This window comes from Giraffa tippelskirchi, chromosome 2, assembly GCF_054371585.1.
Source record: "Giraffa tippelskirchi isolate mGirTip1 chromosome 2, T2T-mGirTip1v1.2.pri, whole genome shotgun sequence".
Taxonomy (NCBI): Eukaryota; Metazoa; Chordata; class Mammalia; order Artiodactyla; family Giraffidae; genus Giraffa; species Giraffa tippelskirchi.
The window spans coordinates 108,815,961-108,838,682 of NC_137276.1; the positions used below are offsets into that span (position 1 = coordinate 108,815,961).

The 22,722-nt window shown below is 45.3% G+C and overlaps 1 protein-coding gene across 5 annotated transcripts in view; it reads left to right on the plus strand.

Moving 5' to 3' along the window:
- Positions 1-1,170: 1,170 nt before the first annotated feature.
- Positions 1,171-22,722, plus strand: part of TRAPPC10 (trafficking protein particle complex subunit 10) — a 75,939-nt gene continuing 54,387 nt past the window's right edge. For all 5 annotated transcript variants that reach the window (XM_081570043.1, XM_081570044.1, XM_081570049.1 and 2 more), the window contains exons 1-3: positions 1,171-1,421; positions 19,854-19,935; positions 22,131-22,266. In XM_081570043.1, the coding sequence (XP_081426169.1) occupies positions 1,355-1,421; positions 19,854-19,935; positions 22,131-22,266 (285 nt within the window). In that variant the 5' untranslated portion in view covers positions 1,171-1,354. The remainder of the gene's footprint in view (positions 1,422-19,853; positions 19,936-22,130; positions 22,267-22,722) is intronic.

A 22,722-nucleotide genomic window follows, 5' to 3' on the forward strand; every position in this document is an offset into this window, starting at 1 on the left:
TCAGGGGACCCCCACACAGACTTCTCATTCCCCATCCTGGCAGATCGGTGCTCTCCCTCACAGGCTCCAGCTGTCCTGGATTCTGCCCTTTGCCTGCTCACCCAGCCACAGAGCACGCACTACACACACACGTTTAGCATCTGTGTTCACACTCAAACTGTTTCACATACATTTGCTGCTTTTGTAGAAGGTACCCAAACCTACTTTCCTTTCATAAAAAAATGTACATGCAGTTAAAGTAAGGTTTTATTTTGTGCATTCCCCAAAGGTACACAAGCCACGGAAGGCCCTGGTGGGTATGGAGAGGGGAGCAGGTTGGGGACAAAAGTAAAAAGCAACCTCTACTCCAAGAACTTTTCAGTGCCACGGAGACAGGAAACCAGAGTTGTGGAAATTCAGAGATGGTTGCTTCCAACCAGGGGGAGAGGATTTGTGGGGGTCGACCTCCCAGGTGAACCTTGAGGAGGTGCTGGAGGGTTCAGGTTGTACTGAAAAGGTATATAATCTTGTTCTACCTCACAGCAGCAATATTACTTCATAAAACCAGAATAACAAGAAACACAAGATCAAGAGTTTTGCAAGGGGTAACTGCCATTTGCTCAGTGGTGGGAATTAATCCGGTGTCTTAACTGATCCCCCCCGCCAGGCATCGGGTCTTTGGTAAAGATACCAATGCTAGGTTATGGGCGACAGTCCTACACCGGTGAGAAACTGACATGCCCATGTCCACTTGCAGTTCTTGGTGACTCCCGGGTCCATGTGTCAGTGTGAGTGACCCCCAGGTGGTTTCCGTGTCCGCACGCGGCTGTCAGTGACCCCCGAGTCCGTCCTCGGCGTCGGGTACGCGGCGTGGGGGTGGGGCGGGGGCGACGTTCCTGGGCGCCCCACGGCGAGTTTGTGCTGCCCTCTCCAAGCCAGCCCAGTCTGCCCGAGGGCGCCGGCTTGGGGTGGTGGCTCTCGGCCGTCCAGCCTCTACGGTAGGGGCCCCAGGCGGGACGCACTGCTGCCCACGGCTGGCTCACGGGTGCTTCGGCGCCCAGGCGCAGCGAAGAGCTCCGCCAATCCTCCCGAAGGCCCAGCGACCATTCTGTCGGAGGATTGCGCCCGCGCGGCGGAAAGGCCTCCCCTTTAAAGCGCGCGCCCCGGAAGCGGTACCCGCCGCGCGCCGGCACCGGAAGTGGATGCTGCCGGCGGGCGGCGGCGGCGGCGGCGAGCGGCCGGCTCTGGAGCTGCTTAACGCTGCCGGGCGGGCGTCGCTGTGGCGGCTGCGGCGCCGCTCAGGCTCGGGCTGGCCCGGCGCTGCCTCGGGCTGCCCATGGGGCGCGAGGAGCCGGGCCGGTGACGCCGGACGCCCATGGACGCCCCTGAGGACCCGCTGCCGCCGGTGATCTACACCATGGAGAACAAGCCCATCGTCACCTGTGAGTGCCCGGCGGCGCGGGAGGGGGCGGCGGCCGCGGCGGGTAGAGCGGCCCAGGTCGCCGGCTCCTGGGTCCCCGCGCTCCGGCCCGGCCACTTCCTGGAATAGAAGTGTGGCCGGGGCGGCGGCTGCGGCGGGGCTCTGACCCGCGGGCGACCTCCGACCTCCCCGGGGCCGACCTCCTAGCTCTCCTGGAGGCGACCTCTGACCTCCCCGGGGACGCCCTCCCGGTTGTCCGGCTGTAGTGGATAGCGCCGAGGATGCGAGGCGGCCCGGACCGAGGTGCGCCCCGAGGGGCCCCGGCCGTGAGCCCCGTCCGGCCACGGGGTTGGCAGCTTGCCCCTCGCGGCCCGTCCTTCCCGGCGGAGACGGTCTCCTCCGGGCACACTGTTCCTTCCGACCCCGCTGCCGGTCTCCCGGCGCTCGGTCGCGAGCGTGGACGAAGTTTGCGTGCGGCTGTGCTGTTAGGAGACGGGGTGTGCACTTCAGGAAAGTGTTAAGTGGTGGGTCTGAGACACAGGGCGCCCGGCAGAGCCGTGCATAGCCGGCCCTACCTGGCTGGGAGCGCGGGCCAGGACTCTTCCCCGCCCGCGACGCTGGCACAGAGCAGAGACCCATTTCACAGATGGCGTGTAAAAAGATTCCGCGAGCTCTCCGCGCTCTGAGCGGAGACTGGTGTCTCGACGTTTTGGCTGTCGGGTTTGTTTTTTTTTTTGGTGCCACACTTATGCACCCACAAAGGAACTGTTTTTCTGTTACAAAATTCCCTCCAATATTTACAGTCGTGACTTCAGAATTCAGTACTTTCAAAAGCACTGAGTTTATGGAAAGTGTTGAAATGTTGGCTGACATTTTGCTGACTTGCAGAGAGATTTCAGACTATTAGGAGTTTTGACTTTTGACAGTGCTTTTGTCGTCAGTTAATTTTTTCAGGTGGTTTTCTACACTTTGAAAGGAAGCACTCTTTCTATAGCAACATCCGGGGGCAGGCACTTAGGCCATAGTAGACAGTTCTGTAGGTAGAAGATCCTTTTAAAAGTTAAAGTTTCTCTCTCATTCTTTTTCGCTTTTTTTCTGATTAATGGATACTCTCCTTGTGTGTTTCCTCTTCTCATATTGCTGAGAAACTGTCTATTTGAAGTCGAATTTTGTTGCTTTATGTTTAAGTGATAACTTTTCTTAGGAAAATGGATTGTGTCACATCTGAATTTAGACACTTGCATAATTCAGCCAAGTTTTCTCTGTTCACCAGGACACTTACCAACTGAAATTCTTCCTCAGGACTGCACCTTCAGCCTGAGAGAGCGTGCGGATGCAGTGGTCCTCTGGAGGCCCTGCAGTTAATCCTGAGGGAAGAGGGGCCAAACTTGGGGGTGCTCATGTTCAGGTTCCGTGTCTCCCAAATCCTGGAGACCTCTCCCCAATGCCCTCCATGCTCTGAGTGCTGGATCAGTATTGTGGAGGCATCCAGACTTCTCATTATATCTCGTACCCTTTAGCTTCCATTTTCCTAGCAGTGTTTCTGTAGGCATTGTATAAATACTTACCTGAAGAGAAGGTTCCTAAAGCTCTTTTGGCTCAGCCTTGACTCAGTGGGGAGATTGTTATCCTCTTGGTGTTTGAGATAACATGTGACATGTTTAGTTTCATTTCACATACATGACAGACAACTCTGGGAAAGTTTCCTTTCCTACAGATTTATTGTAAAAGCTACACTGGTGGAGATTTTTCCAGTGTTTAAAGCTGTTGTCTGTACTGATGGTATCTCTGTTTTCAAAGGCACAACCATTCATTCATTGCCCCAGAGAAGAAAGCGGCTTCAGTAAACTTTCAGAGAAAGCTTGAAAAATAAAAAAGATCCTTTTAAATTTAAAGATTTTTTAACTTTTAGAAGAGCTGACTTCATAGTTCACACTTGAAATTCCATTTTGGTGTGTCTGGACTGGAGCTCCAGTAAGCACTTACTGTCCTAGTTTTGCATCGTACTTTCTTCTTTTTGTTCCATTCTTTCTGCGGCACACGTTTGATAGGAGCCCCTAGTCTAAGCAGTGTAGATAAAGGTAGTAGAAAAACTGCTTTAAAAGTCCTTCTGGAGGCTTGGCTGTTGTGTACATAGCCTCCTTAGCATCATTTTAATTTTCAAAAGTCTGTTCAATACTTTTTCCAGCCATTGCACCCTCAGGAAGTCTGTGTTTGTTCATTGTAAAATGACAGCAGAGTTGATAACTTGTTTTCAGGTTTTTTTTTTTTCATAGATTTTAGAACATTTTACTTTGAATGAATTGTGCATCAGCTTTCTGAGAAGAATGTAGAATGTTACTGGTTCAGATAAATTTAAGAACTGTTTATTTGCAACTGTGAGAAGAGGGGAAAGTCCCCAGAGATTATGGGTAAACAGGATACATCATTACTTGAAACCTTGTTAAATTATTTTAATAATATTATGAAGCTACCTAGAAGTTTTAATGACTTTCAGTTCATAATTAAAAATTTCCAAAGCCGCTGCCCAACTGCCTGTGGTGCAGAGTGACCACCTTAGTGGAGGATCTGCTTAGACTTCCAGGGTTGGAGAAGCTTCTCAGTGTTGGGAAATGTGTCTGAAATGCCCGGGATTGTCCTCTGAGCACTCAGTGGTGCTGCTGGTGTGATGATGTTGGGTGATGCATCACCTGGCCATAGCAATTTGAACACCTATAGTATAGTTTACTAATCATGAAAGATGCATCGTGAAACTGAAACCAATTCAGCAGATCCATTCAGTCTAAATTTAAGTTGGACCTTCGATTTTTTTCTTTCAGCCACTGGATCAGTTCTCTGCTTTAAAGACTGGGGTTTCTGATCTAAGGATACTTTAGGAAAGAGGTGTTTCCTTTCCAGCTGTCTCGTTTAGCAGGCAAAGCTATGGTAATTTCACTGATTTGTTGATATCCTACCCAGAATTATTGTTCAGTTGCTAACTGAACAGTTGTGTCTGACTCTGTGAGTCCATGGACTGTGGTACACCAGGCTCCTCTGTCCTCCACTATCTCCTGGAGTTTGCACAGATTCATGTCCATTGAGTCAGTGGTGCTATCTAATCATCTTATCCTCTGCCACCCCCCTTCTTTTCCAATGAGTCTGCTCTTTGAAAAAGATGGCCAAAATACTGGAGCTTCAGCTTCGGCATCAGTCCTTCCAATGAATATTCAGGGTTGATTTCTGTTAGGATTGACTGGTGTTGGTTCTCCGTGCGGTCCAAGGGACTCTCAACAGTCTTCTCCAGCCCTGCAATTGGGAAGCATCAACATGAGATTGTGTAGCATCTGAAAACTTGCAGTGCTCCATCCAAAGGATGCTCTGTTCTCACCCAGTTGCACTGGATGTTGCCGCTTCAATTTTTCTCAGTCTCTGTATTTCGAGTTCTGGATCTGACATTATGGATTTTCATAGTGGGGGAAAAGATAGAAGAAATGAGCAGATGTGTAACACTTTGTACCTGGCTGGAGTTTGTTTTTCTCTCCCTGTGGGTTAAAGTTTTTAAATTCGCACGTTGTGATTTTCTACCAAGCATGAAAATGTGCGCTTGTGATTTAACCACTTTCAGTTTCGTTGTTGGAAAAGTAACTTAAAATGTCCTCTTTTTAGACTGATACACATAAATGCAGGTCTTGGTCCACAATGCATTCTTAAGTCAGCAGAGAAGCAACAGTTGAGAAGAGGGGGGAACGTGTCTCCTTAGGAGACCTCGGTTCCTTGGGCCATGGTTGGAGGTAGGGACTGAGGAATTACTGCCTGTGTTCCCTGGCTTTAGAAGGCGCTGCCACCTGTGCGCAGGTAAAAGCAGGCATGGTTTACTGTGTGACGACTTCCTCACCTGTGACCCAGGGTCAGGGATAGTGCCAGTCACAGAGAGTTGATAGCAGCTTGAATGAGTATGTGTAAAGCACTCAGAAGAATGATGAATGTGCAAAAAATGTTAGCTTCTCAGCAGAGAGTCCTCAGTTTCCTCTCTCCATGCTGGCTTTAGTGTCTCAGGAATTGTTTCATGACACTTCTAGACTCAAAAGAGTATTTAGTAATTCCATTTATTAAGTAGATTCAAGTAATTTTATTAAGTATTATGTCTTAACAGAAGTTATTTGAAAAAATACACATAAATTGGAAGAAATTTTTTTATTTCTTTCTTAGATAACCACAGTAGCATACTATTGGGATGGTTGCACCTGTTGGGCACTGCACAACTTCTCTAACCAGGGGATCAGATTGGACCCAGTGGCTCGCTTTACTTGGGATGGGGGTGGAGTGGTACTTGCCTTTCATCACAACAGCTACCCTGTTTTGTGATGATGATGATGTCACTGAAAGAAATACAGCCGATGTAGTATTGAAACTGACTCTCCTGGGGCCTGGGATGGCTTGGTATTGCCGTTCCCCTTGTAGATTTGGGACATCCTTTGGGCCTCTGGGGGTTTGCAGCGGTACCCTGGGGCACCTGGGTAAGTTTGGGAACCCATGTTACTAGTATGTTAGCCCAACTCTAGGGTGGATCTGAACCAATCATTTAGATGTGAAAAACGTCCTTTTCCATTTGAACTTCAGTGCTCATGGGCTTGATTTGTAAGATATGTTCCTGAAGAGTTTCCAATGAAGTTTGGTTTATGCAATAAGACTCAAGGGTCTGAGTTTTTTTTAAGCTCTTTGAAATAAGCATGGCACACACCACGCAGGAGCCAGTCTTGGCCTGGAAAGGAGCTGACAGCCAGCTGGCTTGTCCACACAAGAGGTAGGAAGGGCCTTGGTCACCTTTTATTGAAAAGGCAAGTGACTTACCTGAGAATTTCTTGTCTAAAAACAGATTTTTGTCAGTTGACGGAGTGCTGGTGCCTCGTCTCCCAGGGCTCCCTGCTGATCCTCCCTCCCTCTGCTCTGGCCTGGGGGGTCTGGATGATGGACATGGGCCCCCACAGATCCTCCCTGTCACCCCTCCCTTCTGGGGATTGCCCAGAGAGCCTCCTGGGCTTTCTCTCCTCTCTGCTCCCTTCTGTTCCCACTTTCAATCAGGTCGTCCCTGGGGAACTGCACTTAATGTGACTTTTAAAGTGTATTCGCAGTATTTTGCTCTTTAAGAATATTTGGTTTTTAAAAATAAAATTGATGACCTTGGAGTCATTCTGACTTCTCTTTTTCTCTCACAACCAACATTGTCTACCAGCAAATATCATTTTATCTTTGAAATTGATCTAGAATTCAGCCCCTTTTCTCTGCCTTCACTGCTGCTCCCCCAAACCCTGGCCCCCTTCATCTCTCCTTGGGACCCCAGCAGCCTTCCAACTGGCCGGCTTGTTTCTGGCCTTACCCTTGAAGCTGATTCTGGGGTTGAGGGCAGTCCCTCCAAAAGAGAAGTCGGCACATAATTCCCTTGGCTTCCACCTCTCCAGGGGCCACCCGCCTTCTCGGCCTAGTATCCTCAGGGCTTCTGTGGGCTCTGAGACCCTCTGTCCACGACCCCGTCTCCACCCCCAGCTGGCCTCCTGGCCGGGCCTTGCACACACACGGCCCAGCAGCCCCTGTGCTGTCGCTCTCCTGACTCCTGGGTGTTTCCTCCCGCACCGGAGCTGCTCACGTGCCACCTCCTGGGCCTGTGAGGGTTTGGCATCTCTGGGACTTGCTCAGTCTTCTTGCTTAGCACCCCAACAGATTTTTTTTTTTTTCATGGTTGTTTCTCTCCACCCCAACCCAGGCTGCCCTGGAATAGAACGTGAGGTTCAGAACTTTATCTTCTGTAATCACTGCTATATTTGTGGCACCTGGATGGTGCTGGGCACATAGTTGGTGCTCAGTAAATATTTGTAGAGAAAATTAATAAGTGAGTAACCATTACTCTAGAGGGGAAACTGTGTTATATGTAAGGTAGGAGGTTTCAATGGTGTAGTTATTTTCTTTAAATACATGTGTTTGTCACGATCAGATAGCTTTGTAGAAAAATGTTTGGAGAATTTGAGTCCTGACTGCTCAGACTTGTTTTTAGGTAAACTATTAGCACTTAGGTGGTTTTTTGTTTTTTGGTACTAGAACATTTTCTCTTTGGAGTTTTTGAATTGAGGAAATACGTGTTAATCCAGTAGAAGATGTGGCCCACAGTCTTTGAAATAGTCCTTCTGAGTTGTGTTCAGATATGGTTTCTTTACTTCAAGTCAGGAGAAATGTATGAACAAACTGAAGCATTCTCAGGTCTGTGATTCAGCTTCTGCTCTGGAGCATTTAGGGTTGAGGGACTGTCAACCTGGCATTTGGGTGAAGCCTTTGAAAAAGATACAGCTGTAACTTTTAGAAATGAAACTTTAACCTTAAAAGTATATAAATAAAGCAGGAATACATTTTCATTATGAAGGATGGAATCTAGAAGTATAATTGTTGGGTCAGAAAGGGAGAGCCCGAATTGCCCTGTGAAAAAGCTTCCCTCCGAGTTACACTCTGCCCCACTGGGTTGGAGATATCTTTTTAATTTTTGCCAGTCTAATGGACAGGCTATAGTTTTTTGTTTTTTCTTTTTCTGAGCAGCTTTATTGAGCTTTAGTCTACATACTATAAAATTAATATCCGTTGTATGTGTACACTTCTCAGACTGTTAGTAGATGTTCACAGTTGTGCAGCCATCATCATAGTTCAGTTCTAGAACATTTCCATCACCCCAAGAACTTGTTAGCAGTTAATCTCTGCCCCTAGGCATAGGCACCACTGACCTGCTTTCTGTCTCTATAGATTGGTGTTTTCTAGACATTGCACACAACTGAGTCATGTAACATGCAGTCTCCTATCTGGCTTCTTTAACTCTGCAGTGTTTCTGAGGTTCATTCATGTTGCACCGACTACAGTTTGCTCCTCCTTTCTTCCTGTCTCCTATTCCAGTGTGTGGACTGGAATACCTCCTTTATCAGATATGTGATTTGCAGATATTTTCTCCTATTCTTTGGTTGTCTATCTAAGAACTCTTTGACCAGCCCAAGGCCATCTTCCACCATAGTTGTTTTGGTGTTATACACCTGATGATTAGTCAGGTTCTTTTTATGTGGTTCTTTGTGCTTGTACCTCTTGAGAATTGCCCGTTCATCTGTGTTTATTTCAACGTGTAAGCGGTATGGCCAAAAACATATCTAAAAGATGGATTGGAAGAGCGCTAGGGAAGATGTGCGTTTGATTTTTGTATTTTACGCCATATGTATTAGTTTTCTAGGATAGCTGTAACAAATTATCAGAAACTGAGTGGCTTAAAACAACTGAAATTTATTTTTTCACAGTTCTGGAGACTAGAAATTGAAAATCAAAGTATCAGCAAGGCTGTGCTTCTTCCTGAGGCCTTGGGGGTGGAGGTGGTCCTTTCTCGCCTCTTTCCAGTGCCCAGAAATCCTTGCTGTTCCTTGACTTGTAGGCACATCATTCCAGTCTCTGCCTTGTCTTCACATGGCCTTCTCTCTCCCTGTGTTTTCCCTTCTACCTCTTATCTGACCTGACAAGTGACCTCTTGTCATTGGATGTAGGGCCCATCTGTATATGATACAGAATGATCTTATTTGAGAGCTTGAACTTAATCATATCTATAAAGACCCCTTTTCCAAATAAGGTTCATTCCCAGGTCCTGGGGCGGGGGGTCAGGATGTGGACAAATCTTCTAGGGATTCTGGTCAGCTCCTTGATTATGGCGTCTGCACTGGCATCCAGGTGCATGTTGGCAGCATCCATCATGTGTCTTTGGTTTTATAGCACGTCCTCTGTCTAGAGGCATGTCCTTACTGTGCTCCTGACCCCTGAGCAAGTCCATGGTATCTGGAGTTTTGGGCTTGAGATGTTGACTGAAGGTGGGATAATCTCTTAAGAAAAGATGAACCTGTTATGCGACCTCTCTTTCCTTTTTTTCCCCCAAGAAAATAAATGCTTTTATTGGCTTCCTGCACATGTGTTACATGATGTTTCATTCCTCGTTGTTTTAGGCCCTCATTTGCCAAATTTTTTAAAGAAGTGAGCAGGGATGGCTTCCCTGTTGGCTCAGTGGTTAAGAATCTGCCTGCCAATGCAGGAGACATGGGTTCAATCCCTGATCCAGGAAGATCCCATATGCCATGAAGCAACTGAGCCCGTGTGCCACAGCTTCTGAACCTGTGCTCTAGAGCCCGCGAGCTGCACCTGCTGAGCCCACCTGCCTCTACTGCTGAAGCCCGCGTGCCCTGGAGCCTGTGCTCCACGACAAGAGAAGCCCCCACAATGAGAAGCCTGCTCTCCACAATTGGAGAAAAACCTGTGCAACAGCGAAGACCTAGCACAGCCAGAAATAAAATAAATGAATGAATGCATCAATAGATAAAATTATTTTTTAAAAACAGTGAACAGAGAAATTATGAAGAAACTGACAACAGGCTTATACCTTGCTTTCACCAGGAAGTGTCATGTCATGTGTTTGGAAATTTTTCCTTTTTTCAACAGATCTGTTTAGTGTTTAGAAGTAGTTGCATACATTTCAGAGCTGCAGTTTTAGGTAGAGTCTTAGAACTAACGGTAACGCCTGTGGTAACAATTTTTACTACATTCACAGCTCACCATTTGTAAGCACTCTTAGTCTGGCTAGGTCAGCTTGAACATTTCTTAAGCATTGAGGTGAACAGCGGGAAGGGCCATTTTGAGGCTGAAGACCTGAGCGCCAGTTTCTGTGCCTGACCAAGGCCCCTCAGTGTTTGGTGACGCAGTGAGGACCAGGCCCAAGGGTGGCCAACTCCTCGTCCACCGCAACCTGGCCAAGCGGTCGGGGAGTCAGACACCGTCTGCCTACACAGAAAGGGGGTTGTCCCTCAAGTTATCCCTGAGAGAAAGCCTTTGCCATAGAGCTGAGTAGAATAGAAACATCACTCTCTTTAGCTCAGCCATCAAAGAACTGAGTAGGGTAGCCAGCCGTACTGGCAGTTTTTGGTGTAATCTTACTGATTCTAAAATTAAATTCATCTTCTGAGAACTTGACAGCCAGTGCCATCACTCCATCTGCTGTAGGATATCTTGGCCTTTGGGGGCCCTGCGTTGTTTAGTGTAGAACTGGGCCCTGGATTCACCATCAGCGCATGTCCTCAGCATCTGTTCCTGGCTGTCTTAGAGCTTATGTTCCAGCAAGAGTGTAGATTGTGTGCATACAGGGTAAATTATATCATGTAATAGGTGATGCATGCTAGGAAGAAAGGAGAAAGAGAAAAGGATAAGAGAAATAGGAGAATTGTTAACATCTCAAATGTTTTATTATAGAAACTTGCAAACTTGTATTAAAAAAAATAGTATGAAGAACCCCTCCAAGCCTATCACTCAGTTTCAACAACTAAATGGCCAATCTTGCTTCTTTATACCCCTGCCCATTCCTTCCAGTCCTGTTGTTATTTTGAAGCAAATCTCAGGCATCGAACATTTATCAGTAAGTGTATGTGTTGTGGACTGAATATTTGTGTGCCCCACCCAAATTCCTACATTGAAGCTCAAACCACTAATGTGGTCATATTTGCAGATGGGACCTTCTGGGAGATAATTAGGATTGGCTTGGGTTATGAGAGTGGGGACCTCATGGTGGGGTCATCGGCCTCGTAAGAAGAGGAGGAGAGGCTGGGAGAGCAAGTCAGCAAGGGGAGCCCTCACTGGGAAGCCATGAGGAGGCACCTTGGACATCAGCCTCCAGAACAAGGAGGAAAACAGTTGTATGTATTGTTTAAGCCACTCCATCTCCATCCTGAGCTAAGACAGCCTGTGTCACTGAAAGATAAGGACTTTAAAAAATATAACTGCAAAACCTTTATCACATCTAAAAATACAATTTCTTAGTATCAAATATTAAGTGTTTATATTTCCAGTGTGTCTGAAATGTCTTTTTTAAAAAAATTCTTTAAATTATTTAGTGTCAGTAGGTTTTTAGATTAATGTTTTCATTCTCCCTTGAAACCTTAGTTTCCCTTTCTCCCTCTGTGGTTCCTTACAGCTTGTTGAAGAGTCTGGGGGGCTGTGCCTTGTGTCCCATTTGCCAGCTGGCTTCTGAGGTGTAGGAATCCTTGTAGGAATCTTTAGTTTCTCTGCTCTCTGGTGGGACATGGTGTTCCAGACTCACTTTGTGCACTTCCTGCCCTGGCACTGGTATCAGCCGTTCTTCAGGGAGCCCCGATTCCTTCTGGTGGGAGATGGTATTTGGAGACCCCAGTCTGTGTGCTTTGGCTTCTAGTGGCTGCTGGGCCTTTATAGGGGGAAGAGCTGGGCTCTAAATTCACTCTGATCTTTTCAGTTCAAGTTCAGGACTTCAGGGCTTTATTTAACTGCTCTGTCCTCTGTATGTGCTTTCTCCCTGCTCTCTGTCTTGTGTAGTGTTTCTTCCAGTTTTCAGGCATGCTTAGGGATGATAGGACAAGGTCCTCAGACTGGATCAGAATCCCCTGGAGTGCTTGTGGGGGCCTGAGGCCAGACCACACCCGGAGTTTCTGATGGAACAGGATGGGGTGGGGCCTGGGAGTGAGGACTTCTCACAGATGCCCAGGTGATCCTGGTGCTGTGGGTCCAGGGCCCTCCTCAGTCCACCTCACATAGCCTCGGATGGCCCTGTGAATGCCACCAGCAGTGCAGCAATCTAGTGTGTAGCCCTGTCCTCTCTGCCCTGTCCCTCCCTGACCTGAAGTGTCTCCTTCTGTAGGAAATAGTCATATGTGTTGTATTAATATTTCCCTTTCTTAGATAAGAGATCGCAGACCACATGCACATTCCCCACTTCGCTTTCCCCTTAACATTTCCAGTAGGACTGAGTGTAGAGATGGTGCCCTCTCCTGTTTAGTCCTCAGAGCCCTGTCATGTCGATGTGCCGTGGTTTATTCTGGTCATCCATCAGTGGAGTTTGAATGGTTTCATCTTTTGCTGTTTGACACAGTCTTGCAATCAGATGTGTTTTCCCCATGTATCTGTTGGGGTCTGTCACTGTGAGGATTGCTGGGGCTGTGGTAAGCACAGTTTTGCTAGTTGTGTTCAAATCCCTCTTCAAAATGGTGCATCTTTTGAAAACGATAGTGAGACCCCATTGAGAAAGTGAGTGATCTTCGAATGGACTTTTAAGGAGGTGAGAGGGAAATCCAGGAAAAGAGCGGTTTGGGAGAAGCCTCCCGTCCAGGTGTGCCCGAAGCGAGCAAGATGTCCTCCTGAATCTCAAATGCTGTGATTCAAACGGCTGCAGCTTGACTATATTCCCTGTATTTTAAAAATATGTAAACCTTCAAAGGCTGATTCTTCTGTGGTCTTATATATAGATGCACTTATCCTGTCTTTCTTTTTCTGTTAAATGCCTGAGTTTTGGGTCTAGTGTGGTCTCTGAGTGCTAGAGAAGGTCATTACTATCTTGTCTTACTTCTTAAAAAAAGGGAAACTTTGGGACTTTCTGTCTCGAACAGCCTCTGTGTATTGGCTGTAGTTTCTTTTCTGCAAACTCCCACAGTATGAAACTTGATTAGCCCTCACACATTGTACTTCGTCCCTTTGGTCACGCCTGCAGGCAGGGTGGTGCTGGTTGTGTAACTGGCAGGGGAGAGCGAGCAGGTGTCTGTCACCGGCAGATAGGGGAAGCTGGTGGGCCAGACCTGTCACAAAGCTAGTGCTGAGATGGCAGGGTTGGCCGAGTTGTGATTTAAGAATACTGGAGTGGGTTGCCATTTCCTTCTCCAGGCGATCCTCCCAGCCCAAGGATCAAACCCACATCTCCTGCACTGCAGGCAGATTCTTTACCAGTGAACCACCTGGGAAGCCCAAGAAACAATAAAATGAGAGAAAGAAGCATCTTGGAGCAGCAGTGAATAATGTTGAGCCCAGAGTAGGCAGCTTTACTCTGAGGCGCCGCTTGACTCACCTGGGTGGAGAGCCGTGGGTGCCTGGGCTTCCCTGTGTGGGGTGGCCCTCGGGCTGCTGGGAGGACTCAGGGTGGCTGAGCAGCGTGCTGACAGTGCGTGAGCAACTGCGCAGTAAATGAATGGTCCCTCCTCTGACTTCTGTCAGCTACTTCTCACCTGGGGCCAAATCCTCTAGTGCTTATAGCAAGTCCTCCCGGATCATCAGATTGGGAGTATTACATAGATTTGGGGGGGGGGGGTTAGTCAAATGCTTTTGTTTGTTTTAAATCAGTCCCATGACTTCACTTTTCATAGTTGTGTCAGTTTCTTGTGACTGCTGTAACAAATTACGTAGACTTGGTGCCTAAAAGTAACGCAGAGGTATTTTCTCTGAGTCATGGAAGTCAGAAGTCTGACGTGGTTCTCTCTGGACTGAGGTGTGGGCAGGGCTGGTCCTTCTGAGGGCTCTAGGAGAGAATCCCCTTTCTAGCATCTCCCTTGGCTCTCTGGGCCCCAGTTCAGTCTTTCTCATGACTCCATCTCTCTGGTTGTGGCTTTTCCCCATGTAAGGACCCTTAGGAGCACAGTGGGCCTATCCAGATAAGCCAGGATCATCGCTTTATTTTAAGGTCAGCTGACTAGCAGCTTTAATCCATCTGCAACCTTGATTCTTCCTTGCCGTGTAATGTAACATGTTCACAGGCCCCAAGGGAACAGGACGATTCTGTCAATTTCTGAATGCCCTTGACACATGTCTGATTCTGTAAGTATGAAAGCCCTGTGTCCTTCCCAACAAATAGGTGACTTTTCTGTTTAACCTTTTGTTCCTCCTGAGGCATGATTGGTAACTTTGGAGCACTGGCACCACATTTGTTAATTTACGCTACCCTTCCTGTAAATGGTTTAGTGCTAAATGCAATCTTACGTCATCATCAAATCTTAAAATTAAAAAAAAAATGATTACATAAATATTACATATACATAAATACTGCATATAAATAACCATAAATATTGCAGCTACATTAGCAACAAATGTATAGCTTTTTGAACAGAGATACAAATATTTTCTTCTCAATTAAGAGAATAGATGCCTTTATGTTAGCCTAGTCTAGATACCCAGTGTTCCTGAGATGCAGATGGGTATCTCTCTCTAACCTCCACCCCAGGTGGAGCCAGTTCATGCGGTTTGGTTGGATGTTGAGGCCAGCACGGTGGAGCTTCACGTGCCTTTCCTCTGCTGAAGGCACCTTCACACAGAGCAGGACCCTGGACTCAGCCTCTGCTCTCTAAGTATCAACATAAGACTGATTCTGAAGATCAGGATTTAAAAATGCTTTGACAATAAATAACCTTGTGACATTGCAGTTCTAGTGGATCCTAAAATAAAAGTTTTGTGCATAAAAATGATTGAAAGTTTCCATTGTTCTCTACGTTGGTAGAGGGTGAAGCCAATGCTGTGCGACTGAGCACAGCTGTGAGTGGCCCTGAGCGCAGCTGGGCGGGTCTGCTGCACCCTCCTGGAGTTGCTCTGGACTTGTTACTCAGCTCTGCTTAGACTCTGATCTTAGTGATGGTATGTTGGGTCTAAAAGACTGTCTGGCCTACAGGTTTCTATTTTTAGTTATAATTTACTTCTTTGAAAATTAGAGTTGTTTCAAAAATAGCCAATTTCTTACGGGTCTCTTGTTGTTCATTCGCTAGGTCGTTTACGACTCTTTGTGACCTGAGGGACACCAGGCTTCCCTGTCCTTCACCATCTCCTGGAGTTTGCTCAAACTCATGTCCATTGAGTCAATGATGCCATCCAACCATCTCATCCTCTGCCCCACTTCTCCTCCTGCCCTCAATCTTTCCCAGCATCAGGGTCTTTTCCAGTGAGTTGGCTCTTTGCATCAGGTGGCCAAAGTATTGGAGCTTCAGCTTCAGCATCAGTCCTTCCAATGAATATTCAGGATTGATTTCCTTTAGGATTGACTGGTTTGATCTTCTTGCAGTCCAAGTGACTCCCAGGAGTCTTCTGTAACACCACAGTTCAAAAGCATCAATTCTTCAGCACTCAGCCTTCTTTATGGTTCAACTCTCACATTTCTACATGACCACTGGAAAGACCATAGCTTTGACTATACAGACCTTTGTCGGCAAAGTGATAGCTCTGCTTTTTAATACACTGTCTAGGTTTGTCATAGCTTTTCTTGCAGTATTCAGTCAAGTATTCTTGGGCTTCTGTTGTGGCTCAGCTGGTAAAGAATCTGCCTGCGATGCGGGAGACCTGGGTTCGATCCCTGGGTTGGGAAGATCCCCTGGAGAAGGGAAAGGCTACGCACTCCAGTGTTCTGACCTGGAGAGTTCCATGGACTGTGTAGTCCATGGGGTCACAAAGAGTCGGACACCACTGAGCGACTTTCACTTTCACTTTTCTTCCAGGGAGCAAGTGTCTTTTGATTTCATGGCTGCAGTCACTGTCCACAGTGATTCTGGAGCCAAGAAAGAAAAGCTGCCACTGTTTTCACTTTTTCCTTATCTATTTGCCATGAAGTGATGGGACCAGATGCCATGATCTTAGGTTTTTGAATGTTGAGTTTTAAGTCAGTATTTTCTCTCTCTTCTTTCACCCTCATCAAGAGGCTCTTCAGTTCTTCACTTTCTGCCATTATAGTGGTATCAGCAACATATCTGAGGTTGTTGATATTTCTCCCTGATGTACTCCTTTCCCAGTTTTGATTCCAGCTTATGCTTCATCCAGACTGGCATTTTGCATGATGTACTCTGCATATAAGTTAAATAAACAGGATGACAGTATACAGACTTGACGTACTCCTTTCCCAGTTTTGAACCAGTTCACTGTTACATGTCTGGTTCTACTTGTTGCTTCTTGTCCTATATACAGGTTTCTTAGGAGACAGATCAGTCTCCTATTTGGTATTTCCATCTCTTTAAGAATTTTCCACTTTGTTGTGATCCACACAGTCAAAGGCTTTAGCTTATTAGTCAGTGAAGCAGAAGTAGACATTTTTTTGGAATTCTCTTGCTTTTTCTTTTTTCTTTTTCCGTTGCTTTTTCTGTGATCCAGTGGATGTTGGCAATTTGATCTCTGGTTCCTCTGCCTTTTCTAAATCCAGCTTGTACATCTGGAAGTTCTCAGTTCAGGTACTGTTGAAGCCTAGCTTGAAGGATTTTGAGCATGACCTTGCTAGCGTGTGAAAATCTAAGTGACACATCTTTATCTATATTTATTTATATTCTGTTGGACATGTGTTAGTGTCTTCTCAATGTTGGTAAAAGTTAACTATTTTATAATTGAGTTCCCAAGTCTTTCTGTTTTTAAAATTTTAAGAAAATGTTCAGCTGAGTTTATTGAAATGTGACCCATATATACTTAAGTCACTGAAATCATCTTTTTTAACTGCCACCCCCTCCCCCCACTGGCTGTGTTTAATTAGTTCTTACCTGCTTTTAACATAAAAAGTTTAAAATTATGTGATTAATACATAAATATATGCTTCTGAATATCTCAGAGAATGCAGTCCTAATTCAGAAAATAGTGAAGGTCTGCCTCAGATACCTGAGTGCGTGGACCAGAGTCTGATCACAAATGGCAGACGTAAGAAAAGAGGCGTAGGTGGTCAGGAACCCAGGGCTCCGCCGGCCTTTTTCTCAGACATCTCTTGTTGTGGAACATGGGGCTAAGTTGCCTTGCAGCATGTGGGATCATAGTTCCATAACCAGGGATGACACCTGCATTCCCTGCATTGGAAGCGGGTTCTTAACCACGGGACCACCAAGGAAGTCCCTGAGTGAATCCTAGTAGGTCTCTTGAGTAAGAAAAATAAACACAGCAATTTTCTGAACAAAGTTGTCTCAACACATCATCTTAAGCCTCATTTTTGCTTCTAGTAGCTATATTCTAACAACTGAGTCCCTGTTGTTCTCATGCCCCTGTGCAGCCCATGGGATCAAAATGAAGTTGCTCTTACAGTTCAGACCTCAGCACTCCAGTGGCTTTTCTATTAACTGGTTGGGCTATTTTGGGGCACTACAAAGTATTAATACACATTGTTAATTTAATTACCTATCACGTGAATGGAGATTTTAGTCTTCTGAGGTTTTACATATAAGCTCTTTCCTGTCTGTCTTTTATGGCTCTTTGTAGCCCATTTTCAAATATACTTCCCTCTGTTTTCCATAATACTCAGTATAAAGACTTGAGAGTATTGTCATTAATAATAGCCATGTATTCTGAGAAAATCATGGTGGCTTTCTTCATGTTCAGGCAACATAGGGTTTCAGTGAGTGGGAATGAAAAGTAGGGTGCTGTGTCAGTTTGCTCGGGGTAACAAAATACTCCAGGCATACTCCAGGCTGGGGTAGGGGCGGAGCTGAAACAGCAGAACTTTATTTCCTCACTGTCCTGAAGGCTGGAGGTCCAAGGTCAAGGTGTCAGCAGGGTTGGTTAGGAGACCTCCCTTTGTGGCTTGTCAGTGGCCATGTCTTCTTGCTGCGTCCTCATGTGGTCTTTCCCGCCGCAGTGACTGTGTGTCCACATAGGATGCCTAAGGGATTTAATCAGGGCCCTTTCAAAAGCCCTTGTTCTCACCTAATCACCTCTTTAACATACAGTCACATACAGAGGTGCTGAGGAGTTAGGGTTTCAATGTGTGAATTTTGCTGGGACACAGTTCAGCTCCTTAACAGGGGCTGAGATCAAATGGTCACATATTCAGTGCCCAGTTATTATCAGATGATGTCTCTGCCCTTGACAGATATGTTAATTGACCTATAATTGTTTAAAATTAAATTTAGAACACAGATTAAAGATTTATTTCATGATTGAATGTAAGAAAAATTGTTACTTTACAGCCTCCAGTTGGACAAGTTTTATATTGTATAACAGGATTTCCTGGGGGAGACGCTTGAGAAGGGGGTGTATAGGAGGCACTTCATTTGTTTACCCTGTTGCAGAGGTTATTTGTACCTTTATGTGAGACTTTATTACAAAGAGCATATATATAAAAAAACCAAGTGAAAGAGGAGAAAGCTTCCCTGTGGTTGCCCAATTTCCTTTTAGCAGAGAGTAGTCATTTTTTTAATATGTTAATTCTAGAACCTTTTCAAGAGGCAGCAGGAGTTGGCACTCAAAGATAAGAAATTAGAAGGTAACTAAAGGTTTTCTTACTTTAATGATTTCTAAGACAATTACCAAATACATGAATGCGGTGAAAACTGATGAGTTAAAACCTAAAAGCTGTTTTTATGGCAACAATAAATTATTAATAGTAACACTTGTTAACGATTTACTCTGTGTTGGGCTTTGTTCAAGGTTATTGCCTTGACTCAGTCTCACAATAATCCTGTTGGGAACTATTTGTATTTTCCCATTTCACAGAGAATCCCTGAGGCACAGAAAGGATACATGGTCTTCCCAAGCCTATTCAGCTAGTAGGTGGTGGAGCTCAGAAGGGACCCAGGTGGTCAACCTTCCAGCATTGGTGTCCAGTCCCCATGCCCCACTGCCTCTCTGAGGATCAGCTCAGTTGCCCAGAAACATCACTCCTCTCTGTAGTGACTTGACATTGTTATGTGGTTTGGGAAAGGTTCTGTTTTGTTTGTTTTGTTTTCTTTTTTTTTAGGCTCATGGTAGCAAAACAAGTAAGTATGTCAGTGGCCCTCATCACTTCCCAGTGATTTCTTCAAGATCAATATAAATGCAATTTGGAAAAAGGTTTTGCTTAAAGGTAGAGGATCCTGAGTGTAAGACTGAGCCATCGGTATTGAAAGATTCTTTCTAGGCTGAGTAGGATGTGGCTATACTGCCATTTTAGGAGAGCTTAGTGGGTTTTCCAGTTCTGTTAAGGCCGGGATGAAGAGCTGAGTTCACAGCCGAGCTGTGAAGCCAGAGGCTCCTGAGCTCCTCACTGGTCTCTGCCACCAGCAAGCTGTGCGCTCTGAGTGCGGGTCCTTGCGGCTCCTCTGTTCTCGTGAGGCTCCTCTGTTCTCGTGAGGCTCCTCTGTTCTCGTGAGGCTCCTCTGTTCTCGGTGAGCGGTCGGATCTGCCTCCAGGGCTTCCCTGAGGATGAGTGAGAGCAGGTGGTTTGGTGTCCTGGGTACCGTGTGCACAGAGAGTAGCCTGTGTATCTCGGCTCCTGCTGGAATTTGGTGAAGAAACTCACATCCACTTGTCCTGGCTTCCTTTTCTGCCTGGAGTTTCATGGCTGTTTTATCCAAATTGAAGAAGTAGCTGTAGGAGCCGACACAGGTGCGCGGCTGGGCAGGGTTGGTCCAGCTCTGCCCTCCTTAGCTGTCAGACCCGGGCAGGTGACTCTACTTTCCTTCTCTTCCTCCTCTTCCTCCTCTTCCTCTTCCTCTTGGGGAGAATTTATCTCCTCAGGGAGGCCAGGTGGGGGCGAAGTTAGATCAAGTGCTGGCTTTTCTAGAGACCACTTCTTTAAAGATACAAAACAACTTTGTTTTGTGATGTCATTTTGCTAAATTATTAAATTGTCTAAAAATACCAATTAATACATTTTAGAGCCCATTTTCCCTATATTTACCTAACGATGCCATGTTTATTCCTGTTGTAGGTGCTGGAGATCAGAATTTATTTACCTCCATTTACCCGACACTTTCCCAGCAGCTTCCAAGAGAACCGATGGAATGGAGAAGGTATGGCATCTCCCTCCTTGTTTTGTAGGCATTTGTGTGAGTGAGTGAAGCAGTGAAAGTGAGAGCCTGAGTTCTAAGGAGACTGAGAAGAAGGCCCCGTAATCTGTGGGCCTTTTTTTAAGGAACGTGTTGTTCTCTGTACAAGACCTAGGATGATAGAAATGGGACACGTCTCCGGAGTCGCAGGCCCCTTGTATAGAGGTGACTTCTGACTCCTGGTGGCATTTTGTTAAGGAGATGTGCACCCATATTCCTCAGTAGACCTGGTGCCTCTGTGTCTTCACCAGGACTTTGTCACTCTGAGTGCCTGGGCTCTTCTCTTAAGGATGAAAAAGTGGACAGAAGGATGATCTTTAAAATTAGGACTGCAATCAGATCAGTCCTCCTATTGGCCCTGTTTGTGATTATTCCTCTAATGACTTGTTCTGAGGAAATAATTGACTTTGAATTATTTTACTGAAAAACTAACTTCTGGTAAGATTAGATATTATTTGTAGAAAATGTTTGGATTGTGACCTGTTAATACTGGCAATCTGATTTTAACCAAGATGAATGAAAATTTTCCTGTTGTTATTCATGCTCATGTAATTCTGATTCTTGCTACATTATTCCTTTCTGACCACCAGTTTTTACCCTCCTAACGTGAAGAATTAACATTCTGGATGACTTTACCAGGCTCTCGGTTGAGTCTTGTCTAATCTTTGTGCCTGCTTAGTGTTACAAGGAATGTATTTATTTACCAAAATGTAATATAAGAATGTACAGAACTGGGAGAATTCTCTCACAGAAAAATTATTCAACTATTGAGGAGGCCTAGTGCTGTGAATGAGAGAAAACAATTCAGCAAATGGAAGAATTTAATAATATCTGTCACTATATTATGGTGTCAATGCTTTTAAAAATTAAAAATATAAAATTTCAGAATGTGGAAGAAAGCAGAAAGAAAACAGTGTAGTATGTTTGTCATGTTCAAGGAGGGGTAGACATTTACTGTACTATTTGAAAGGGAAATTTAAGTTTATGCATATTAAAAATTAAAATGTAAATAACAACAGAAAAGAAATAGAAGATTAAACTTTTAAGCTAACAGAGAAAAAGGATGGAAAAGGAAAACTTGATTAATCTCACCAACGATAGGAAAAATCTAGCACGAAATAGAAAATCCACAAGTGAAAGCATCATAATGTTCAGTATGGTTGTTTTCAGTTTATTCATCACGGAGACTCCTTAGATTAGACAAAAAGAATAAAGTTCATCTGTAGATATTTAAAAGAGACACAACTCACCAGAGGTGGAAAATAGAGGTGTTGAAAAGAGATGTATGTAGCCTAATTTATTTTTAGAAGTATAATAAAACGGCGCCCATACTCTGGGATAGCCATCGATTAGATGCGTGTAGCTTGTGGGATCTTTGTTCTTGGATTGAGGAAAATTGGAGGATGGGACTTCCCTGGTGATGCAGTGGGTAAGAATCTGCCTTCCAATGGAGGTTTGATCCCTGGTCCAGGAAGATCCTACATGCCACGGAGCAACTAAGCCCGTGAGCCATAGCTGCTGAGCCTGTGCTCTAGAGCCCAGCAACTACTGAGCCCATGCACTGCAGCTACTGAAGCCTGCGTGCCTGGAGCCCGTGCTCTGCAACGAAGAGTAGTCCCCACTTGCTGCAACTAGAGAAAGCCCATGAAAAGCAGCAAAGACCCAGCGCAGCTGAAAATAAATTTTAAAAATTATTTAAAAAAATTTCCTTGAGATGTCCTTTGAAAAAAATTGGAGGATGGTGGTTACCACTGTTTATGCTGTGCAAAGAGAAACCTGTTCTTTTTCACCAGACAGTTCTTTTTTGGATAATGCAGTTTGTCGAAAAAGTATTAGAGCAGTTTAAAGCTTTGGTAGGTTCAAACTGCACTTTTGACATTTGGGAAACTCTTCTTTTATGGTGACTGTACACTAACATTTATTTTTCTCAGAGGTCTGTGTTGTTGCAAATGGAGTTATGAAGAGCTTTGACACATGAACTGTGTTTAAAATAATTTATATCATCTCTTCAGATGGAACATATGATAATTAAAATTCAGGGTTAATATCACCTATGCACTTCTGAATGCATAGATATGATTAGATTGTTGTCTTTTTCTCCGTTTCCTTCTGCTGAACATTTTAATGTTTCTCAGTGACTTGTTCACAATTGTTGATAGGTCCTATGGCCGGGCTCCAAAGATGATTCACCTGGAGTCTAACTTTGTTCAGTTCAAAGAGGAGCTGCTGCCCAAAGAAGGGAACAAAGCTCTGCTGACCTTCCCCTTCTTGCACATTTACTGGACGGAGTGCTGTGTGAGTATTCATTCAGGGGAAGGTTATAAGGGGTTGAGAATTCACAGGTCTGAGTTTTGCTGAGACAGCTATACTTTTTGAAATTTACTATTTTAATTTTTTGGTATTCTCTTTTCTCCATTCTTCAGCCAAGTGTATGACTTTGCCATGGCTCATTTCTGCTCTGGCCCAGTGCAGTGTACTCCTTATAATCACCAAATACAGTCACCAAATTACTTCCTGTGTTTCCAGTTCTTGAGAGCCATCTCACTGTATCCTGGTGGGCTAATATTTCCTTTCAGCTTTGTTTTCCTAACACCCTGTACTCACCACAGGGCTGTTGTTCTCCTTGAGAATCCTTGTCTGTCTCTGGTGCTGGTTGGCAGGCTCTCTGTGGGCAGGGAACTGTCTCCTAACTCACCACCTGAGTCTGGTGCAGGAGGTGCTCTGTGATGCCCATTGAGAGAGCAGACATTG